Raw genomic sequence first — 22,643 nt, 5'->3', positions numbered from 1 at the left:
GGAAGGGCAGCTGATTGTCCTCGCTGTGGCAGACTATGTGTAACAACACCTGCACAGGATCAGTACATCCTAACATCACACCTGCGGGACATGTACAGGATGGCAACAACTGCCCGAGTTACACCAGGAACGCACAATCCCTCCATCAGTGCTCAGACTGTCCGCAATAGGCTGAGAGAGGCTCGACTGAGGGCTTGTAGGCCTGTTGTAAGGCAGGTCCTCACGAGACATCACCGGCAACAATGCCGCCTATGGGCACAAACCCACCGTCGCTGGACCAGACAGGACTGGCAAAAAGTACTCTTCACTGACGAGTCGCGGTTTTGTCTCACTATGGGTGATGGTCGGATTCACATTTATAGTCGAGGGAATGAGTGTTACAGAGGCCTGTACTCTGGAGCGGGATCGATTTGGAGGTGGAGGTTCCGTCATGGTCTGGGGAGGTGTGTCACAGCATCATCGGACTGAGTTTGTTGTCATTGCAGGCAATCTCAACGCTGTGCATTACAGGGAAGACATCCTCCTCCCTCGTGTGGTACCCTTCCTGCAGGCTCATCCTGACATGACCCTCCAGCATGACAATTCCACCAGCCACACTGCTCGTTCTGTGCGTGATTTCCTGCAAGACAGGAATGTCAGTGTTCTGCTATGGCCAGCGAAGAGCCCGGATCTCAATCCCATTAAGCACGTCTGGGACCTGTTGGATTCGAGGGTGAGGGCTAGGGCCATTCCCCCAGAAATGTCCGGGAACTTGCAGGTGCCTTGGTGGAAGAGTGGGGTAACCTCTCACAGCAAGAACTGGAAAACCTGGTGCAGTCCAGGAGATGCACTGCAGTACTTAATGCAGCTGGTGGCCATACCAGATACTGACTGTTACTTTTGATTTTGACCCCACCTTGGTTCAGGGACACATTATTCCATTTCTTTTAGTCACATGACAATGGAACTTGTTCAGTTTATGTCTCAGTTGTTGAATCATGTTATGTTCATACAAATATTTACACATGCTAAGTTTGCTGAAAATAAACGCAGTTGACAGTGAGAGGACGTTTCTTTTTTTGCTGAGTTTATATTACGTTGGGCTTTTTAACACAATATTTGCTAACTAGTAGTGGGATAATGTCAGGCTTTGATTGGATAGTAGACGGGAACTTTATGTTTCTGAAAGATTGAGATGGGACACGTGGGGAAAAAATGCATTTACTTTCAGAAATGCTTGGCAGCTCGCTATCCACCTGTTGGAGAGCTCTTCACTAGACACTAAATTGAAGAATACACACCGTAACTGGGAAGAACTGCCTTTAGTTGTCAAATAAGAAACCCCCGTTTTCATTTTCCATAGCAAAATATTTTCCATTTTGCTACTGTGTACATTAATGAATATGACCCCAGTTTGACTGCTATTGACATTATGCAAATAAAGTTAATTAATGCACTGCCATGAAAAAAACACAAATGCATTGCGACCCAGTTAACCAGTTTAATCAACGTGAAAAAAAGGCTTATTATTGCCTCATGCACCGACATCAAATGTTTATAAACAGTTTGGAAACATTTTACTGGGTTAATCCTGTATTCATCTGTAAAATACATTTTAGTACACTACAAAATCGGTTGGGAACTGCTCACAACTGGAGGGTTGCTGGTATCAAATCCTCAATGCCGTTAACTGCACTCTGGAAATATTTTCCACTGTCATGTTCATTAGCAGTGCCACTTGATGAAGCCCCTACTTCATTTGGATATTTACAATGTCATCAGAAGTCATCTCTGTTGTTTACGAAACGGAGATCATTCAAATGAGGTCTGTCCTTATTTGGGGCAATCCTCAAACTCACACAAACACAAATTGGAGAAATCTTTAAAGGAATAGTGCAACTTAGCCAGAGTCAGATGAACTCGTGGGTTACCATTTTTGTGTCTCCGTGCGCAGTATGAAGGATGTTAGAGGTAGTTTCTCGAACCAATGCTAACGAGCGTTAGCGTAATGACTGGAAGTCTACAGGTACGCTAGCATGCCACATTGGCTCGCAAAACTACCTCTTAACCACCTTCATACTGCACGCAGAGACAAACATCTCTTGGGTTTGTTGTCTGTAAAAAAAACGAGCATGTTCCCCCAACAGGGCTCCTTTGTTCTCCTGGTGTTCTCCCAGGGTCTCAGTGTGTGTTTGTGTTTTACAGTTTGAGTTTAGTCTCTTTGGCCTCCATGGCCTTGGTGGCAACCTCGGCTCGCTCTGACAGAAGGTCTGCTTGCTCAGCTGGTCCCTGCGACTGGGCATTCTTCAGTAGGAAGTGACTGATGAACAGCTTCAAGCCCTCCCGCAGCATTCCTAGCTTGGGAATTCCCGAAATCCTGAGGAGACCGAACACAATGAAAGACATTGATACCAGACGTTTCACATAGTCAAACGTCAGCGGGGCGGTTTTACAGGATAGCCAAAGTACAAGGAGGAGAAGTTTTCATGACTGGGAGAGAAGAGCAATCTGGCCCTGATAGAATTTCTTCTCAACAAATTATAGAATGACTCAGAAAATGTATACGTGATGAAAACACGTGTTTATCATTGATATACCCTGGCCCGTATGCAAAATGTCATTAACGGAAACTGAGAAACTCAGTCTAAACTCAGTTTGGACTGGAATGTGATGCATTACGTCACTCACCTTCCAAATATGTTTGTAAGATCCTCCATCTCTGTGTCTTTTAACAGCTTAGTCAATACCTGACGCAGGAACTTGACTTTAGGCTTGTCCAACTCACCAAACTCTATCACCTACAAAGAGACCAAAAGTTAATTTGAAGGTAAGTTAGCGAGCTGACGTTTGTAGTGGCAGTTTAAAGAAACCCAAACCACGGATTTGTTTCTCCTGGCCCATAGACTACTTTCAGGGTCAGAAGAAAACCTAACATTAGGTTGTAAAATACTGAACTTCCCCTTTAACATTCATTAAATCACTTCCCTATGACCAGATTTCATCTCTATAACATGGTGTGTCAGACCTTGAGTATGGAGAGGGAGAGGCACTTTCTCCGGAGGAAGCGTGTGACCAGCTGGACCAGGTTGCTGAAGGTGCTGGTGGATAGGCTGGACAGGTCCTTGAATTTGTCCCACAGACTGAACTGAAATGTCATCTGGGGAAACATACAACAGAGGATCTGTGGGACTACTGGGGGTTTGGAGGATATGGAAGAATTCCAACAGTCTATCCTAGTTCCCCTAATCAATTCAAAAGCCTGGGGCCGTCTCAGAGTACCAGTGCATGTGCAATCATGTTCACTAAGATCCAAGAGAGAAAAAAAATAACAGATCCCAGTTCAGCATACCTACTCTGAGACGCTTTATGAATACGGGCCCAGTATTACAATCCATGACCCATTCCAACCACAGGAGGTTTCTGAAGGGAGAACTACTCATAATAATGGCCGGAACATAGTGACTGGAATGGCATCAAACACCTGGAAACCATGCGTTTGATATATTTGATACCATTCCATGAGCTCCGCTCCGGTCCTTACCACGTTCTCCCCAGTTAAAGGTGACACCAACCTCCTGTGATTCCAACCCATTAAATACAGCAAGCAAACGCATAATCCTGATCTAATCTGCTTGTGAACACCAAACATTTGCACCGCTTCAGATGAAAGCTCTTTAATGGGACACTGGTTATCACTATCATAGATGGGGTAGTAATCGAAAGGGAAGCTTAAGGGGAAGTGAGGGGTTATGACCATTGTCTACTTGCACAGCATGAAATGAAACATCAGAAAGGTGCGAGAGGGAGTAGAGACACTCCCTTGTTTTCCCCACACCGTTGAGGTGAACTGAGGGTCATAGTTGGGTGGCTATAGAGTGAATGTCCCAATCACAACGCATTGGAGCAATTAAGAACCACCAGAATGCCTGAGCAATCATTAAGCTCAGAGTAGGAGACTGTCCATGTTATCTTACTCAGTATGATCTAAAAGGCTAAACTGATTGTAGATCGGCACTCTGAGAGGCTTTCTAATTACGGGCACTGTTCTCTTACCTGGAACCGCCTGTCGTGCTCACAGAACTTCTCTCCCAGTACAGCATAGAAGGCATTGAAGCTCTTCTCCTGGAGGCAGCAGTCCATCAGCACGTGGACGATCTCCCTCTCCTGCTGGTCCTTCAGCCCCAGCCTGCGCACAGAAAACAACATAGTGCCAGATATTAAAACATGTGGCAGTGGCTAGCTTGGTATGCAAGCATTTCAATGTTGCAAAAGGGTAGGGAAACAAAACACACCGTATCAGCTTCTCAAAGGCATCGAGGTAATCCTCGCTGGTCATGATCACGCAGAATATATTTCTCCTGATGTCCGTGTTCATCCGCTGTTTCCGGGCCAGGTCTAAGACCTTGGCGCTGAACTGAGGAGACGGATGAAGGGAAATTGCCATTATGATCAGTAAAATACATTGAAACTGCTGTCCAGTTCAGAATGGCCACTCAAATGTTAATATGAAAGAGCTGCAGTAATGATTTAGTGGAGCAACAGGGGCCATGTGTATAAAACAGCTCAGAGTGGTCGTGCTGATGTAGGATCAGGTCTGCCCCTGTCAATATAATCTTACTCATTTTGATCAAAAAGACTAAAATGATCCTAAACCAGCACGCCTACTCTGAGACACATGATGCATACGGCTCCAGATCTTTTAGTTTTTTTGTACCTTTCCTTCTGCAGTAGTCTGTTTTGAGGTCTTGTTGCCCTGGCCACCCATCATGGGGAGTCCGGACCACGATGAGCCCACGATCCACCAGCGACCCACCTGCTCTGCAGCCAGGAGGTTTTCCAGGGAGACCCTCAGCTTCACATCACTGCCCCCCGAACTCTGGTGGATCTGAACTCAACAGTTACAACTCATTCACGTAATGCTCTGGGGTGAAGTTTCCCCTGAATAGAGATCTAGGATAAATTTATCCTTACCCAATCCCAACCTTCAATGTTAGCGGGGGAAATGCAAAACTGACCTAAAATCAGTGTCTAGTGGCAACCCCACCTTACTTCTTCATGCTCCCCTAATCTGGGTGCTCAAACCTATCACATAAACTGCTAAATGAGATTATAGCGCCCCCTGGCGGTTTTAGCTAAAAGATACCAGGGGAAACGTCAACAATGGAAGAATATTTCATGGCTGAGCAAAGAATGGTTTTGAGGATATGGTATGACAGTTGTAAAGGTGTAAGTCAATCAGATCCGTAACCCACCAGAGTTCTCTGCAGCTTTCTGAGTCTCTCAACAGGCTCTGGGTCGTAGCCAGGGATCTTCCTCATATCGTTGTTCTTCAGAGCCAACATGGTCTCCAGCATGAAGCGCACCTAAAGATTGAGAAGATATTCAGAAGACAGTTGGCTTGCTAATACATTTGACTTGCAAGTTGCTCTGGACAGGAGTCTCTGTCAAATGACCAAAATCAAAGTGTAAAATGACCCTGGTTGAATAATGTTACCAACAATGAGGTGCGTATAGACAGTGGGTGATGTTGAGAGTGGTGTTGCTGTGACAAACCATACCCTATTTTCGTCCTGGAACTTGGTGCCCACACCACTGGCCTTGCTCTGGGCCTCAGAGATGAGTTCTTTCAGCGCAAGGGCATCATCCTTCCGCAGGGCGAATCCTACGTTCTTCAGCACGAACAGGACCAGCTCAATGTCCTTCTCGGCGAAGGCCCCCAACAGCATCTTCAGGATGTCAAAGATAAGGAGGGCGTGCACCACCTGGAAGTTGTAGAGATGTGCCACCATGGCCACCAGGTTGTCACACTCCTTGCCTTCGCCGGGGCTCTTGTACAACTCAGCGAACTGCCGCACCACCGTCTCCAAGAAATTAGCCCCCACCTGCAAAATGGTACATCATGTCAAAGGTCAGAAAATAGAGCAAAGAAGTCAATGGAACCCAGAATGCTGGGGGCGCTGTGAATGTGTGTATGTGGCTATTTACTGATGGGTGGGGAGTAAACAAGACTGAAAGAGATAATGCTAATAGGAAGGTGTGAATTGCTACTTCACCATTCATCAAAAGGGGAGGAATTAGGTTATAAAGGAACTGGAGACAAGTCACACTGACGACGTATATCAAACAAACCACAAGCTAACGATCTTTCACAGGTTAAATGGTTACTCCTTTTCTCACACCGACTGTTACAAAATACTATTTTCTTCTTTTCGTGCTCTTATCAGAAGAGCATACAGGGGTGAACTAAAGGTCACCAAGAGAGAACAGAGGTCAAAACATTTATACCTGTTACCAATCCATTAGGATTCAACTGTCATTTATAGCTGATTGTGACTAACCCCCTCACTTATAAAACTATGCCTATGTCCCAAAGAGCAACATATTCCCTATAGAGTGCTACTTTTGACCAGAGGCCTGCACTATATAGGGAATAGGGTGCCATTTGAGACACAGCTGTGTGTGTGTGTTGAATGACAGGTAATTGTGTTAATGCGGTTCAAACCTACCTCAAGTCCCACTGTGTGATGCAGGATGCTGACAAGCAGGACGTGTTCCATGAGCAGTCTGTCAGGCATCAGGGCTGGGGTGACACAGGCTGCCAGGAGGATCTCCGTCAGGGTGTCGTTCATGTCCTTCCGGCTGGAGCTCATGTACAGCTCTTCCAGCTGGCCACTGATGGACGCCATGTTGGCCTCACTGAGCCTACGGAGGAGAATGCAGCACAGGACGACAATGTTTGAACCAAGATGGACACCAAAACAGGGGTTGTATGTTTACATGTGACATTTTAGTCATTTAGCGGACGCTCTTACTCAGAGCGACTTACAGTAGCAACTGCATACATTTTCGTACTGGTCCCCTGTGGGAACCGAACCCTGGCATTGCAAGCTCCATGCTCTACCAACTGAGCTACACAGGCATCTCAGAGTAGGAGTGCTGATTTAGGATGAGTTTATCATTTTCAGTCGATTACACGGACAAGGGGGACCTGGACCCGTATCCACAAAGCATCCCAGAGTAAGTGTGCTGATATAGGATCTGTCCATATAATAGCATTCATTATGATCTAAAAGCTCAATCTGATCTTAGATCAGCATTCCTACTCTGAGATGCTTTGTGGATACAGGCCCAGATCAGCACTCCTTCTCTGAGACGCTTGATACATATGGACCTTGAGCACCACTTGCACCAAAATATGAATTGAGACAAATCCAGTGTGACATCAGATAAAACAGTGCCACAGTACATTAAGATGAAAGAGCATTTAGTAGTCAAGATCATCACACCATTACCTGTTCACAAGTCCTTTGACTTGTCTCTTCAGTCTCTCCAACTCAGCTCTGCGCTTATCATCCCCGGTGTCCCGTAGGTGAGGGGGCACGTATTTTCCTGCTGACGGGACAGCCTATACATACAGAGTAGTGTTTCATTCTCAGTCTATACATTTAGGTCCGGTTTCCCAGACACAGATTAAATCTAATGCTGGACTAAAAAGTGTTTTCAGCAGAGATTCTCCCACTGAGCTTGATTTTTTTTGTCCAGGACAAGGCTTAATCGATGTCTTGGGAAACAGGTCCTTAAATTTAGCTGAAATTCACAAATTAGATTCTAATTGGGCAACTTACAGTGTCAGCTTTCGGCCCTGCAAGCATCGAGTCTCCACTCTCATCTCCCTCATCCTTTACATTCTCTTCTTCCGAAGCTATTCCACCACTCTCATCCATCTCACTTTCGCTATCCTCATCCATTCCATCTTCTTCCTCCTCCTCATCTATCTCATCTTCCTCGATGGTATCCAGGTCTCCATCTCTGCCTAGTTCACTGCCCTCCTCTTCAGAGTCATCTCCTTGTTCTTCCTCCTCTTCGCCGGACATTTCAGATTCACTGTCTTCCAATTTCCTTAATTTCTCTTTGGCAATGTCCATGTCATCATCACTGTCATGCATTATCCCCGAAGCTGCCGATCCAGCATCCAGCACCCCCAAAATGTAATCCAGTCCATCATCAGCGAATGACTGGGGAAGTTTTTGTTTGTTTTTCCTTTTGTTATACCCAAGAGATCGCTCCAACCTCTTAATTTCTCTGTCCTCAGCAATATTTGCTTCCAAAAGGGCTTTTTTTCTTGATTCCTCAAGTTTGTTTCTTTTCTTTTCTTTCTTAGAAGGTTTCTTAGGTCCTTTTTTCTCAGCCTTCTCTCCTGCGGCAGTCTCAACAGGAGTTGACTTGGGTTGTTGAGATACCGGCTCGTCTTTCTTGACTTTTCCATTAACCTTCTTTGTTTGTTGTTTATCAGATAGGGTTGCAACTTCCTCACTGTCACCAGTGGAGGCTTTGAGAGCCTTGTAGCCTTCATAGTGATTCTTAATTTTAGCCTTTTTCATCTTTCTTTGCTCCTTACGCATTTCTTTTCTATTTTTCTTCTTAACAAATCTCAAGCCACTGCCATCTTCCGTTTCTTCAGTTTCACCACAGCCTACCTTACTTTTTACAAAGTCGTTAACTGTCATCATATACTTTTGCAATTTACCAGTGTCTTTCTTTCCTTTCCTCTTTGCTTTCCCCTTGCCTTTCATCTCTGCAACAGATATAACTAACTATCGATAACTACCTAGCTATGCTATTATTATTACTTGGCGAAAGACACTGACTTTTATAATTAAATTATTTTCTGTGTCTCACCGAGTTTAAAGCGTGGCGAGAAGCAAACAAGCTCGTTTATGATTATGAAGCAAGAAAAGCTTGTTTATGAAGCAAAGAGGTACCAAAAAGTTTCAAATAAATAAAAATATAAAACCTACCAGTCGTTACCTTGGAACACATGAAATATATAAACAACACTATCTTAAAACGTCAAATTATAGACACGTGTATATTCATGACGGCAGCCATTGTTGTTGACAATCGACCCAGGAAACACACACACCGGGGGGAAAAACAGCTTCCGGGTCATTATTTTTCGTCGAGGAATGATGATGTAATTTATTTTGGGGCGTTTTTTTGGGCGGTGGAAAATGAGCGGACTTCGTTGGAACGGCAACAGTGAGCTTTGGCTGTTACCTGAGCTGTTTTTCTTTTGACCATAGACAGGTTTTTATGGACGTTAGTTGTACGACTAGTGTGTAGTGAGGCAATTTACTTGCATTTGCAATATGAAGAATGGAAGAAGACGATGTTACTATCAGAGAACAGAATTTCCACAGCCAAGTTCGAGAATACATTGTAAGTTCGTCTCTCCAGCTTGCTAACGTTTGATATGTGGCGATGCTGCTTACAGCTGACAGGTCAAAACCAGCTAAGCTAACTTTGGCTTGTTAGATAGCAAGTTGCACGTAACTAGCTACCAGTGCCAATAGTCTAAGGTTACCCACAATGTAAACGGTTGACTATGCGTTCAAAATGTATAAGAGTAGTTAACTAGCTAGCTGGTTAGCTCGCTTTTATTTGAGCTCCACAACGATGGTTAGCTACGTTGAATCTCCAAGTTTTGTATTTTTTTATTTCACCTTTATTTAGCCAGTTAGGCTAGTTGAGAACAAGTTCTCATTTATAACTGCGACCTGGCCAAGATAAAGCAAGGCAGTGCGACACAAACAACAACACAGAGTTACAAATGGAATAGACAAAACATACAGTCAATAACACAATAGATAAAAAGCCTATAAACTGTGTGCAAATGAGGTAGGATAAGGGAGGTAAGGAAATAAACTAGGTCACAGTGGCAAAATAATTACAATTTAGCAATAAAACACTGGTGTGATAGATGTGCAGAAGATAAATGTGCCAGTTGAGATACTGGGGTGCATAGGAGCAACAAAAAAATAATAACAGTATGGGGATAAGGTAGTTGGATGGGCTATTCAAAAATAGGCTATTTACAGGTGCAGTGAGCTGCTCTGACAGCTGGTGCTTAAAGTTAGTGAGGGAGATATTAGTCTCCAGCTTCAGTGATTTTTGCAATAAGTTCCAGTCATTGGCAGCAGAGAACTGGAAGGAAAGGCGACCAAAGGAGGAGTTGGCTTTGGGGGAGACCAGTGAAATATACCTGTTGGAGCGTGTGCTACGGGTGGGTGCTGCTATGGTGACCAGTGAGCTGAGATTAGGCGGGGCTTTACCGAGCAAAGACTTATAGATGGCCTGGAGCCATCTATAAGTCTGGTGACGAATATGAAGCGAGGGCTAGCCACCGAGTGCATATAGGTCACAGTGGTGGGTAGTATATGGGGCTTTGGTGACAAAATGGATGGCACTGTGATAGACTGCATCCAATTTGCTGAGTAGAGTGTTGGAGGCTATTTTGTAAATTACATCGCCGAAGTCAAGGATCTGTAGGATAGTCAGTTTTACGAGGGTGTGTTTGGCAGCATGAATGAAGGATGCTTTGCTGTGAAATAGGAAGCCGATACTATATTACATTTTGGATTGGAGATGATTAATGTGAGTCTGGAAGGAGAGTTTACACTCTAACCAGACACCTAGGTATTTGTAGATGTCAACATATTCTAAATCAGGGCAGGTGCTGGTAGTGATCGGTTGAAGAGCATGCATTTAGTTTGACTTGCAGTTGGAGGCCACGGAAGGAGAGTTGTATGGCATTGAAGCTCATCTGGGGGTTAGTTAACACAGTGTCCAAAGAAGGGCCAGAAGTATACAGAATGGTATCGTCTGCGTAGAGGTGGATCAGAGAATCACCAGCAGCAAGAGCGACATCATTGATGTATACAGAGAAAAGAGTCGGCCCGAGAATTGAACCCTGTGGCACCCCCATAGAGACTGCCAGAGGTCCGGACAACAGGCCTTCCAATTAGACACACTGAACTCTGTCTGAGAAGTAGTTGGTGAACCAGGCGAGGCAGTCATTTGAGAAACCAAGGCTGTTGAGTCTGCCGATAAGAATGTGGTGATTGACAGTCGAAAGCCTTGGCCAGGTCGATGAATACAGCTGCACAGTATTGTCTCTTATCGATGGAGGTTAAGTAAGTTAGCTAGTTAATTAACTTGTCATTGTTCAATATGATGGTAGCGGCTACCCAATTAGCTTTCCACATCGCTTGCCTTAATCCATTAGGATTATTATCTTGCTTGCTAAGAGCTAGGACAGTAACAGTTAAACACACTAAACTGGTTCTGATAGAGCTGCCTCTTACATGGTGCTCTCTTGGGCGTAACGTTGTTGTTCAAATCAAGCTCTCATCTGTCTCATATTCTAACTATGTAAAACTGAAACTGCTTGACTATGCTGTCCTATGGATGTGTTAATACTTGGTTACCCAAACTCGGCCCTGCAGACCCCAGGAGATGCTAAGTATTTGTTGTTGCCCTAGCACTACACTGCTGATGCAAGTAATCAACTAATCATCAAGCATTGGTTATGTGAATCAGCTGTGTAGTGTTAGGGCAAAAACTAAACGGGAACCCATTGGGGTCCCCAGGACCGAGTTTCGTAACCGCTGTCCTAATTATAACTTGTTTAGCCTACTTATGTCACTGGCATCACACATTTGACTTTCACGTGTATATGACTATAAAGTGTATTTGCAGCTAAACCAGGGTGTATAGGGTTTCTTGCACCAGACAGGCCAGAGTGTGTTATTGATATGTGTGAAGTAATAATGACATGAACTGCAGGATGGCACTTCAATGCCCCCCTACCTTCAGAGTCATTCCATGTCATTTCAGCAAGCTATGACACCCACCGTCTCAGATGGTTCTGAAATCAATTCTGCACTTAGAAACAGATTAGTATTCCTGTAAAATTATCTTGTTAAAATTGTATTTGATCTCTGTAGAAATGAAGCTAATTGATTGTACCCAAATAGTCCCTTTACATTTTTAGAATAAACATGTTATGTTCAGAAATCCACAGGCTCGAGCGGTCACGACAACGCAGATGGAAATTCCAAATAGTATTTGTAATGTCCACAGAAACATGTCAAATGCTTTTTATAATCAGTCCTTTAAAATATTTAATCGATAATACGATGGCTGCCCAAGCTCTGTTGCGCAAGCAAAACTCATGTGAACACCTGATGCGATGTTATCTTTCTCGCTCATTTTTCAAAATAAAAGCCTGAAACTATGTCTAAAGACTTGACACCTTGATATCTCTTTAAATGGAGCGAAGGCAGGCTATGGAGCTTTCAAAATAGAAGCCACATCCTGGTTTGATTTTCCTCAGGTTTTCACCTGCAATATCAGTTCTGTTATACTCACAGACAATATTTTGACAGTTTTGGAAACTTTAGAGCATTTTCTATCCTAATCTGTCAATTACATGCATATTCTAGCATATGGGCCTGAGAAATACGTTTAATTTGGGAACGTTATTTTTCAAAAAATAAAAATAGTGTCCCCCTAGCTGAAAGAGGTTAACTGACACCACACTCTGAGGGCACTCACCTCCTCCCTGTAGGCCGTCTCGTCATTGTTGGAAATCAAGCTTGGTGGAGATGTTGTTTCCTACCTTCACCACCTGGGGTCGGCCCGTCAGGCAGTCTAGGACCCAGTTGCACAGGGCGGGGTCGAGACCCAGGAGGGTAATATGGTGTTAAATGCCGAGCTGAAGTCAATGAACAGCATTCTTACATAGGTATTCCACTTGTCCAGATTGGTTAGGGCAGTGTCATTGTGATTGCGTCGTCTGTGGGCCTATTGGGGTGGTAGGCAAATTGGAGTGGGTCTAGGTTATCAGGTAGGGTGGAGGTGATATGATCCTTGACTAGTCTCTCAAAGCACTTCATTGTGACAAAAATGAGTGCTACGAGGCGATAGTCGTTTAGCTCAGTTACCTTCGCTTTCTTGGAACATGAACAATGGTGGCCCTCTTGAAGCATGTGGGCACAGCAGACTGGGATAGGGATTGATTGTATATGTCCGTAAACACACCAGCCAGCTGGTCTGCGCATGCTCTGAGGATGAGGCTAGGGATACCATCTGGGCCAGCAGCCCTGCGAGGGTTAACACGTTTAAAGGTTTTACTCATGTTGGCCACGGTGAAGGAGAGCCCACGGGTAGCATGGACCATGTCAGTGGCACTGTATTGTCCTCAAAGCGAGCAAAAAGTTGTTTAATTTGTCTGGGAGCAAGACGTCGGTGTCTGTGACGAGGCTGGGTTTCTTTTTGTCATCCGTGATTGACTGTAGACCCTGCCACATACGTCTCGTGTTTTGAGCCTTAGAATTGCGACTCTACTTCGTCTCTATAGTGACGCTTAGCTTGCTTGATTGTCTTGCGAAGGGAGTAGCTACACTGTTTGTTTTCTGTCATGTTTCCGGTCACCTTGCCATGATTAAAAGCGGTGGTTCGCGCTTTGTTTTGTACGCATGCTGCCATCTATGGAGCTGCGGCTTGGACTATACCATCTTCATCTTATGTAATGCTGTGAATCTGATTGTTGTTTTTTCCCCTGTTCAGATAACTTACCTGTTGAAGTTACTTGCGTTATTTATAAATTATAGGGCTGTGAATTGTCAGGGACAAGCTTTGTTAATCTGTAAACCGACAGTTTTTTTTGTGTGAAGATTTACAGTTGAAGTCGGAAGTTTGCATACACTTAGGTTGGAGTCATTAAAAATTGTTTTTCAACCACTCCACACATTTCTTGTTAACCAACTATAGTTCTGGCAAGTCGTTTAGGACATCTACTTTGTGCATGACACAAGTAATTTTTCCAACAATTGTTTACAGACAGATTATTTCACTTATAATTCACTGTATCACAATTCCAGTGGGTCAGAAGTTTACATACACTAAGTTGACTGTGCCTTTAAACAGCTTGGAAAATTACAGAAAATGATGTCATGGCTTTAGAAGCTTCTGATAGGCTAATTTACATCATTTGAGTCATTTGGAGGAGTACCTGTGGATATATTTCAAGGCCTTCCTTCAAACTTAATGCCTCTTTGCTTGACATCATGGGAAAATCAAAAGAAATCCAAGACCTCAGAAAACAATTGTAGACCTCCAAAAGTCTGATTCATCCTTGGGAACAATTTCCAAACGCCTTAGGGTACCACGTTCATCTGTACAAACAATAGTACGCAAGTATGAACACCATGGGACCACGCAGCCATCCTACTGCTCAGGAAGAAGACGCGTTCTGTCTCCTTGAGATGAACGTACTTTGTTGAGAAAAGTGCAAATCAGTCCCAGAACAACAGCAAAGGACCTTGTGAAGATGTTGGAGGAAACAGGTGCAAACGTATCTATATCCACAGTAAAACAAGTCATATCGACATAACCTGAAAGGCCGCTCAGCAAGGAAGAAGCCAGTGCTCCAAAACTGCCATAAAAAAAGCCAGACTACGGTTTGCAACTGCACATGGGGACAAAGATTGTACTTTTTGGAGAAATGTCCTCTGGTCTGATGAAACAAAAAATAGAACTGTTTGGCCATAATGACCATCGTTATGTTTGGAGGAAAAGGGGGAGGCTTGCAAGCCGAAGAACACCAACCCAACCGTGAAGCACAGGGATGGCAGCATCATGTTGTCGGAGTGCATTGCTGCAGGAGGGACTGGTGCACTTCACAAAATAGATGGCATCATGAGGGAGGAAAAGTTTGTGGATGTATTGAAGCAACATCTCAAGTAGAGGTCGACCGATTATGATTTTTCAACGCCGATACCGATTATTGGAAGACCAAAAAAGCCGATACCGATTAATCGGCCAATTTAAAAATAAATAAATAACTAAAAAAAAACTTTTTTATTTGTAATAATGACAATTACAACAATACTGAATGAACACTTATTTTAACTTAATATAATACATCAATAAAGTCAATTTAGCCTCAAGTAAATAATGAAACATGTTCAATTTGGTTTAAATAATGCAAAAAATTGTGTTGGAGAAGAAAGTAAAAGTGCAATATGTGCTATGTAAGAAAGCTAACGTTTCAGTTCCTTGTTCAGAACATGAGAACATATGAAAGCTGGTGGTTCCTTTTAACATGAGTCTTCAATATTCCCAGGTAAGAAGTTTTAGGTTGTAGGAATTACAGGACTATTTCCCTCTATACCATTTGTATTTCATTAACCTTTGACTATTGGATGTTCTTTCAGGCACTTTAGTATTGCCAGTGTAACAGTATAGCTTCCATCCCTCTAGTTAGCACACGCTAACTAGCTAGCCATTTCACTCTGGTTACACCAGCCTCATCTCAGGAGTTGATAGGCTTGAAGTCATAAACAGCACAATGCTTGACACACAACAAAGAGCTGCTGGCAAAACGCACGAAAGTGCTGTTTGAATGAATGTTTACGCGCCTGCTTCTACCTACCACCACTCAGTCAGATACTTGTATGCTCAGCCAGATTATATGCAACGCAGGACACGCTAGATAATATCTAGTAATATCATCAACCATGTGTAGTTAACTAGTGATTATGATTGATTGTTTTTTATAAGATAAGTTTAATGCTAGCTAGCAACTTACCTTTGCTTACTGCATTCACGTAACAGGCTGTCTCCTTGTGGAGTGCCACGAGAGAGAGGCAGGTCGTTATTGCACTGGACTAGTTAAATGTAAGGTTGCAAGATTGGATCCCCTGAGCTGACAAGGTGAACATCTATCGTTCTGCCCCTGAACAAGGCAGTTAACCCACCGTTCCTAGGCCGTCATTGAAAATAAGAATGTGTTCTTAACTGACCTGCCTAGTTAAATAAAGGTATACAAAGAAATGACTAGTCTATAATTTTAATGGTAGGTTTATTTGAACAGTGAGAGACAGAAAAACAAAACAAAAATCGCATGCGTTTTTCTGGATTTTGTTTTGTTTTTCTGTCTCTCGCTGTTCAAATAAACCTACCATTAAAATTATAGACTGGTAATTTCTTTGTCAGTGGGCAAACGTACAAATCAGCAGGGGATCAAATACTTTATTCACTCACTGTATATGTATGTGTATGTATGAATGCATGCATGTATGTATGTGTGTGTGTGTGTATTATTATTATTATTACTATATATATTTTTTGATCCATTCTTTATCTATGCGTACTTTAGCCAGGTTGAATGTGTCTTGTCTGCCTGCACTCTTGCTGACTCTTGTCGTGTTGTGTAATGTGGAGACGGGAGATGGTGCTGATAGTGCCGCTGCTGCAGAGGAGGATGATTCTAACGTTAGGCCTAGTTGCTGTCTGTCCCACTGTCCGAAGGGGAATGTGGGATATTTCTGTCAATGCTGGGTCTCTGAGGACCAGGGTTTGGGAATGGCACTCTGAACATTTCATTCAGTCGTTGTTAGAAGGCCTAATTCCAGATCATGCTGCATGTCGACTAATTAATGAATTAGCCTAGTTTGTGGCGTTCGTTCAAATTGGAAATGTTGGCCTATCTCGTGTCAAACTATGATGACTTGTGGTTTAACCCAGTCTTATGGCCTTTTTACATGAACAGTATATGTGAAGTAAGATCTGCCTTCGACATCAAATGCAACTATTCTGTTTACACAATTTGCTTTGGATGTGGTGTGGCCTGTAACCTGATTCATAAAGTCTCTCAGACTAGGAGCGCTGACCTAGGATCAGTTTCAACTTTTGGATCATCATGAATAAGATCACACGGACACAAGGGACCTGATCCGACATCGGCGGTCCTACTCTGAGACGTAGACTGGGCATGTATGTATTCATTAAACAAGACAAGGTGCTGTTGAATAATGGGCAGCAACAGTTTCGGCACCCTCCCACCCAGGCTATTCGTTCCCTGTATGAGTGAATTACCTAGACTTGAGAGAGGCCTTTCGGGGGGGGGGTAACCTGATCAAGGCTACATGTCTGTAACCTGATCAAGGCTACATGCATGATTGGTATTCATCCAGGCAACCATCCCAACTTCCGTCAATCATAGCTGTCCTAAGGAACTAACTCCATGTATACGGTACATGATGCCAATGATGCATATCCTAGCACACTAGCTGTCATAGACCACGTGTCGCCTGTTTATTATATTAGTATAGTAAATGTAGTAGTACCATATCAGGTTCCCGAAATGGAGCCCCATGGGCCCTGGTCAAAAGTCGTGCACTCAGTAGGGAATAGGGAGCCATTTGGGATGGCGCCCATGCTTGTAGGGGAGGCTAATAGTGTGTCAAGTTGTGCTACGCGTTCACGTCAGCGCCATGCCGGATATTGTAAACCTTGATCATGTATGTACACTAGGGCAGTTTTCTAAGTGTTCATAATTGTTTTTTGTTTGTCTTTTCAGATTTGTTTCCTACTGTTTGCGGTACTCTACATTGTGTCGTATTGCATCATCACCAGGTACAAGAGGAAAACAGGTTAGTGGTCATGTTCTGTTTTTATGGTGAATATTGTACTTAAAATAGCAAAATATGCGGTGGTACCAACTTCACATCTATCAATAAAAAAAGTCTATGTAGTACTCGCACACCTAATACTTGTACACACAGTCCCATTTGTTTCCACAGCAAATATTGCAACGCTCTGTCTTTTGTTCATGCTGTGTTTGCACATAGACCCTCACATGTGTAAAGACTGTATATGACTATGTTAAGTACATTAGACACACCTCATGGTAAATGAGTGACGAGGAGCTGACCTGTGTCTGACTGGCAGAAAGACATATCCCCAACCCAGCATATTATACTATGAGATTTGTACCTGGTGAAAATGCATGTACATCTGATGCATTTCCAGTAGTGGACAGCATATGCAATCACCCTTTTGATATTCATTCGGAGGGAAGCAATTCTCTCAAGATGAACGCATATGGCTTTCCATATTATGTTCCATACGATGCAAATAATGACCCCACACCCACATTGAAGTGTGTTGATATTATAGACAGATGGTCCATAATCATGTGAAAAAAGGGTCCTATAGCCAGCCTAACTGCAAGTTGGACAATATGTAGAATCAAAGAAGAATCACTCTAACGAGGCGTCATGAAGTCTGTTCTACACTCGTTGTTCTTGGACAAATGTGGGATGCCTAGGTCGCCCTGGTTTCTCGAAAGCTCCTTTAAAAGTAGACCACGTCAAAGATCCTCTGGGGATTGTTGTGCCCACAAAAGCTAGGTTGTTCTTTTCTCTGCACCCAGTACAGTAGCTAAACCATCCCAAATGGCACCATATTCCCTACATAGGCCTCGTGGACACTGGTCAAAAGTAGTGTACTATATAGTGAATATTAAGTCATTTGGTACTGGTCCGTAGACTAGGACTGTAGGAAAAAGGGACTCCCTAAGTTTCATTGATGCATTAATTGTCGTACCATCTGGGATTTGAACCAGGCAACATGGGGTTTGTAATCCCAAGAGGCCCATTGGCTGTCTCTGTAAGGTTCACTTGCTGTACCTGCTGTGACTAAGTGGTTTCCCCTCCCTCAGATGACCAGGAGGATGAAGATGCTGTCGTCAACAGAATATCGTGAGTGGAACTACTTTCGATAAAGCGGTTGAGCAATCGCTTTACTTTTAGTATCTCAGTGTTTCCTGAACCGATCCTCGTGACCCTCAGCCATTCCACATATTTGATTCAACGAGCCAACTAATCAGCCAGTCCTGTTTTGATGAATCAGGTGTGCTAATGTTGGAATAGACCAGATATGTGGAATGGCTGAGGGTCAGGCAGTCAGGTTTTGGAGAAACAACAGCATAGCCTGTCTCGGTTTGAATGGCTGATGTGACTTGTCACCCCCGTTGCATCACCACTGCACGCAGGGCCTGACACAACTCTGGTAATGAAGCAATAACAATGGCCTTTACGTGGCCATGTGTTTGCCGCCCCCTTTGTCATTTGTCCTCTTTGGTCCAGCTGACGGTGATATTGCAAGGGGAAACGGCTGAGCCAAGTAAATGGTTCAACATTTTAAATGAATTAGGTTCTCAAGCCATATATCAAAGCGGCGACCTTGCCCGCTTCCCGCGGAGAACCAGAGCAGATGGTGTGGTGTCGTCCTCTGGGCAGCAGAATCTGGCAACCTCCACGTGCAGGCTGCAGCCCAGGGCCCTGCTCGGCTGGGATGCCAGGTTGTCGGGGTGGAGAGGGTCATATTGACATTTAGCTCATAGATACTGAAGTGGCCATCCGCACCACTAGTATTTAAGTTAAGTTGTCGACTGCGATGCGTCCCAAATTGATCCCTATTCCCTATGTAGTGCTGTGCACTACTTTTGACCAGGGTTTATAGGGCTCTGGTCAAAAGTAGTGCACTATATAGGGAATAGGGGGCCATTTGGGAGGCTCCCTGGGACACTCAACAACTTCATTCCCTTATTGTTAATCCCTGTCACACTGTATTCACCGGCAGAGTCGCTATTAATGCGACGTGTAATCTAACACTAATCCTTAAATGACAGTTGGCCGGCCTATAGTTATACTTGAGTAATACAATTTTGTCAAATGATTCATAGCCCGCTGCGTGAATGTCGCCATTGTATGTATTTGAATGCTGATGTGCAGAGCTTTGACACTGACAATTTTATATGAATAAATACTACGATACATGTCATTTAACAATTTCTTAAACCTAGAATTCTTAATTACAAACAAGTTTTATAGTTTTAACCATGTTTTGAGGCTGTACAGTGTTTGTTTACAAACATTGGCGTAAAACTAACAACTCATTAGTTATATTCTTCAAGAATCAATGGGCATATATGAAAATTGCTAAAGCAAGTAAGGATTCTATTTTTAACAACTGATACCACAGCAAACTAGACTTTCTTACTAATTCCTCTCATTCACTGTGTGTGTGTGTGTGTGTGTGTGTGTGTGGCTCCTCCCCACAGACTGTACATGTGCACCTTCACCCTGGCCATGTCGGGTGGGGCTGTTCTCCTCCTGCCTTTCTCAATCATCAGCAATGAGATCCTGCTCTCCTTCCCCAGAAACTACTACATTCAGTGGCTCAATGGCTCCCTCATCCATGGTCAGTACTGTCATTCATTTTTTGTCTGCGTCCTGAATGGCACCCAATATAGTACACTACTTTTGACCCGGACCCATAGGGTTCTGGTCAAAAGTATTGCACTGTGTAGGGAATAGGGTGCCATTTAGGATGGTGGTTCAATGTGGACTGACTTCCTTGTTTTGAGTGCTTTTCGCTCACTTAACCACATGTAACATAACAGAATCGCTCCTTTTATACATTGTGTCACAAAGATCTGTTTCCCACAGAAACTGGCGGGAATGTGTCCTAAATGACACCCTATTCCCTGTTAAGTGCACTACTTTTGACCAGAGCCCTGTGGGCCCTCATCAAAATAAGTGCACTTCAAAGGGAATAGGGTGCCATTTTGGACAGAACCCAGTGGTCTATCAGAGAAAATTACATTTGTCAAGACTTGATTTATATTTGTGCATGACTGCAAAGTTTGCCTAAAACATGACCCCAACGGCAATAGTCACCAACCACAGTCCCGGTGGCCTGCAGGGTGCCACATTCTACACACCTGACTCAGTCATTAACATATCATTAGCTGAAACAGGTGTGATTAGTTGTTTCCTAGAACAAAGGTCTGCACACCCATACATCTACAAGACCAGGGTAGTAAAAACATCTTGCTTTCCAGCCACAAGGGGTCATCAGAGTCCACGGTTTAGCAGATGACTGCAGGAATGAATTGTGTCCAGTGGACGCAGCAGTGCTTTCTATCTATCCAAAGCAACTCTTTCTCATGACTCAAGAGATGTGTCACAAATGGCGCCCTATTCCCTGTATATTGCACTACATAGTGCACAACTTTTGACCAGAGCCTTATAGGCCCTGGTCAAAAGTAATGCACTGTGGAGAATATGGTGGCATTTAGTATGCAGCTGAGGTCTGAGGAGGAGGTGTTTTATTGTAAGTTGTGATTTCTGTCATGTTGTATTTGGCTTGGTGACAATCTTGAAAGACTGATTGTTAAGTATATAAAATGTTGCCCATACAGGCCTGTGGAATCTGGTGTCGCTCTTCTCCAATCTCTGCCTCTTCGTCCTGATGCCCTTTGCCTATTTCTTTCTGGAGTCCGAGGGATTTGCTGGATCAAAAAAGGTACAAAATGCACGGTTGCTAACAACCTGCTAAAACCTGTGTATTTTGGTTTTTGTAGTATTGGTGAACTGGTGATCTTTTGTGATTGATTTCTCCGTTGTCACACAACTGTTTGAATTTTTCCGCTGTGCCTTATCAAAACAGCACCGTTTTCATCGGTCATTAATCCTTTTGATTATGACCAATGGCTGTTGAGTTGACTGGCTTAAGCAGAGCAGGTTTCAGAGTAGATTGTTCTGTTTGCCTGCCTTTCATTGTTTAAGAATCTCTATCTATTCCTGTTTACGTTCTGTCTGTCTCTGTCTGATTTGAGAGGATGTCTAGTGGCAGCAGCAGGTGCCTGGTCATTACTCTTTCTCTGACTCTCATCAGTTGACCGTAAAACTGCGGCCGCAAAAACCTCATTAACCATGAAACGGCGACAATCTGGTCTTCGACGGCCGCCACATCCTGACAAGCCGTTCCAATAAGCCAGACGCTGCAAACAGTTCAACACCACGACATCGGCCCCCGTGATTTAGGGCCTGATTCGGGCCTCCCTCCTCCGCCCTGAAATAAAACTTCAAAAGGACAGCCTAATAATCGAGTTGTAAGGCTCCGCGAACTTCCTCGTTTGAATTAATTATCCCGAAAAAAAAAAAAGTCAGTGGCCCGTGTTCTGCGAGTCCATAAAGACGGAACAACATGACAGCACAATAGAGCCCAAATAGAGAGGGGGGTGGTTACTTTTAAATGCACCTCTATTCTATGTCACAGTTTGAAACCCCTCTGGTTTATGTCCCTCCTGGCAAACTTACATAAAAATTTGTCTCTTACTGTAGTTTACGGCCCCGTTTGTTTGGGGCCCGGCTGCTAATTTGTTTCGGTTGGATTTCTTGTAATGAAGTCCACGATGGCTAGGAAGTGGAACACACCAGCCTCTGCCACTTTATGGTTTTGTACTCTTTCATTTTGAACTTCTATGACTGTTTCTTGCTACTGATCGTCCATACGTTTTCTGAGAGGAAGCACTGCTTAATGTTGGCTACACATCCAGGTATATTGTGTGTGTGAACAGAGAAAAGGGCCGGGACCCAACTGCTCTCATTTGGCCAAATAAAGCACCCCGCTGAGTCACTCAACAAACTGACCACAGGATGACATGAAAGGCGTATTTCCGTTTTTATAATGTGATATTAGCCCTCTCCCGATAAGAGTATTAGAGACTGAGTATTACATCTCAGGGGTTTATGTGGCCATAATGGGACGCCACTGAAAAAGTCCCTTTGACTGCGGAAATGAAGTGAACGATGAATTGAACTGGTAACGGTTTAAGTCAGGCTTTTCAAGTGGCTTTGTTTTAGTTTTGATGAGGGCACTAAAGTTCTCCGAGTTGAATCGAGATTGAAATCTCTGCTTTAAAAAAAATAATTATTAGCTTACTCTTCAAAGGTTCTGCTGCCCAGGTGATTTACCAGTCTTTCAAATTGTCTAAATTGTGGATGAATCGGATTGACTTACTGTCAAAATGTGGGTATGAACAAACTTTATTCACCAACATGAAATACCCAATACTAACCATATTACCTCTTGTACTCTCTCGGACTGACTCTCAAATCTTACCTGCAATTATTAATTACTAATGGTTGCAAAATGCTTTTTAAATACATTGCAGAGAAGTGGCA

General features: G+C 43.5%; 2 protein-coding genes across 2 annotated transcripts in view; one reads left to right on the top strand and one right to left on the bottom strand.

Annotated features, from left to right (window-relative positions):
• Positions 1–1,466: 1,466 nt before the first annotated feature.
• nom1 (nucleolar protein with MIF4G domain 1) lies at positions 1,467–8,914 on the bottom strand. The gene is made up of 11 exons (XM_064941883.1): positions 7,605–8,914; positions 7,272–7,384; positions 6,486–6,681; positions 5,538–5,861; positions 5,232–5,342; positions 4,694–4,864; positions 4,272–4,393; positions 4,033–4,165; positions 3,005–3,136; positions 2,668–2,777; positions 1,467–2,356 (listed from the first exon to the last, which is right to left on the bottom strand). The coding sequence occupies exons 1-11, from the start codon at positions 8,550–8,552 to the stop codon at positions 2,179–2,181; spliced, it is 2,538 nt and encodes an 845-aa protein (XP_064797955.1). The 5' UTR covers positions 8,553–8,914; the 3' UTR covers positions 1,467–2,178.
• A 40-nt stretch (positions 8,915–8,954) lies between these two features.
• Positions 8,955–22,643, top strand: part of lmbr1 (limb development membrane protein 1) — a 52,785-nt gene continuing 39,096 nt past the window's right edge. The window contains exons 1-5 of the mRNA XM_064941885.1: positions 8,955–9,198; positions 17,186–17,258; positions 18,329–18,368; positions 19,733–19,872; positions 20,876–20,979. Of these exons, the coding sequence (XP_064797957.1) occupies positions 9,136–9,198; positions 17,186–17,258; positions 18,329–18,368; positions 19,733–19,872; positions 20,876–20,979 (420 nt within the window). The 5' untranslated portion in view covers positions 8,955–9,135. The remainder of the gene's footprint in view (positions 9,199–17,185; positions 17,259–18,328; positions 18,369–19,732; positions 19,873–20,875; positions 20,980–22,643) is intronic.

The sequence above is a fragment of the Oncorhynchus masou genome, chromosome 28 (assembly GCF_036934945.1).
Source record: "Oncorhynchus masou masou isolate Uvic2021 chromosome 28, UVic_Omas_1.1, whole genome shotgun sequence".
Lineage (NCBI taxonomy): Eukaryota > Metazoa > Chordata > Actinopteri > Salmoniformes > Salmonidae > Oncorhynchus > Oncorhynchus masou.
This window is presented reverse-complemented; position numbering and strand designations above follow the sequence as displayed.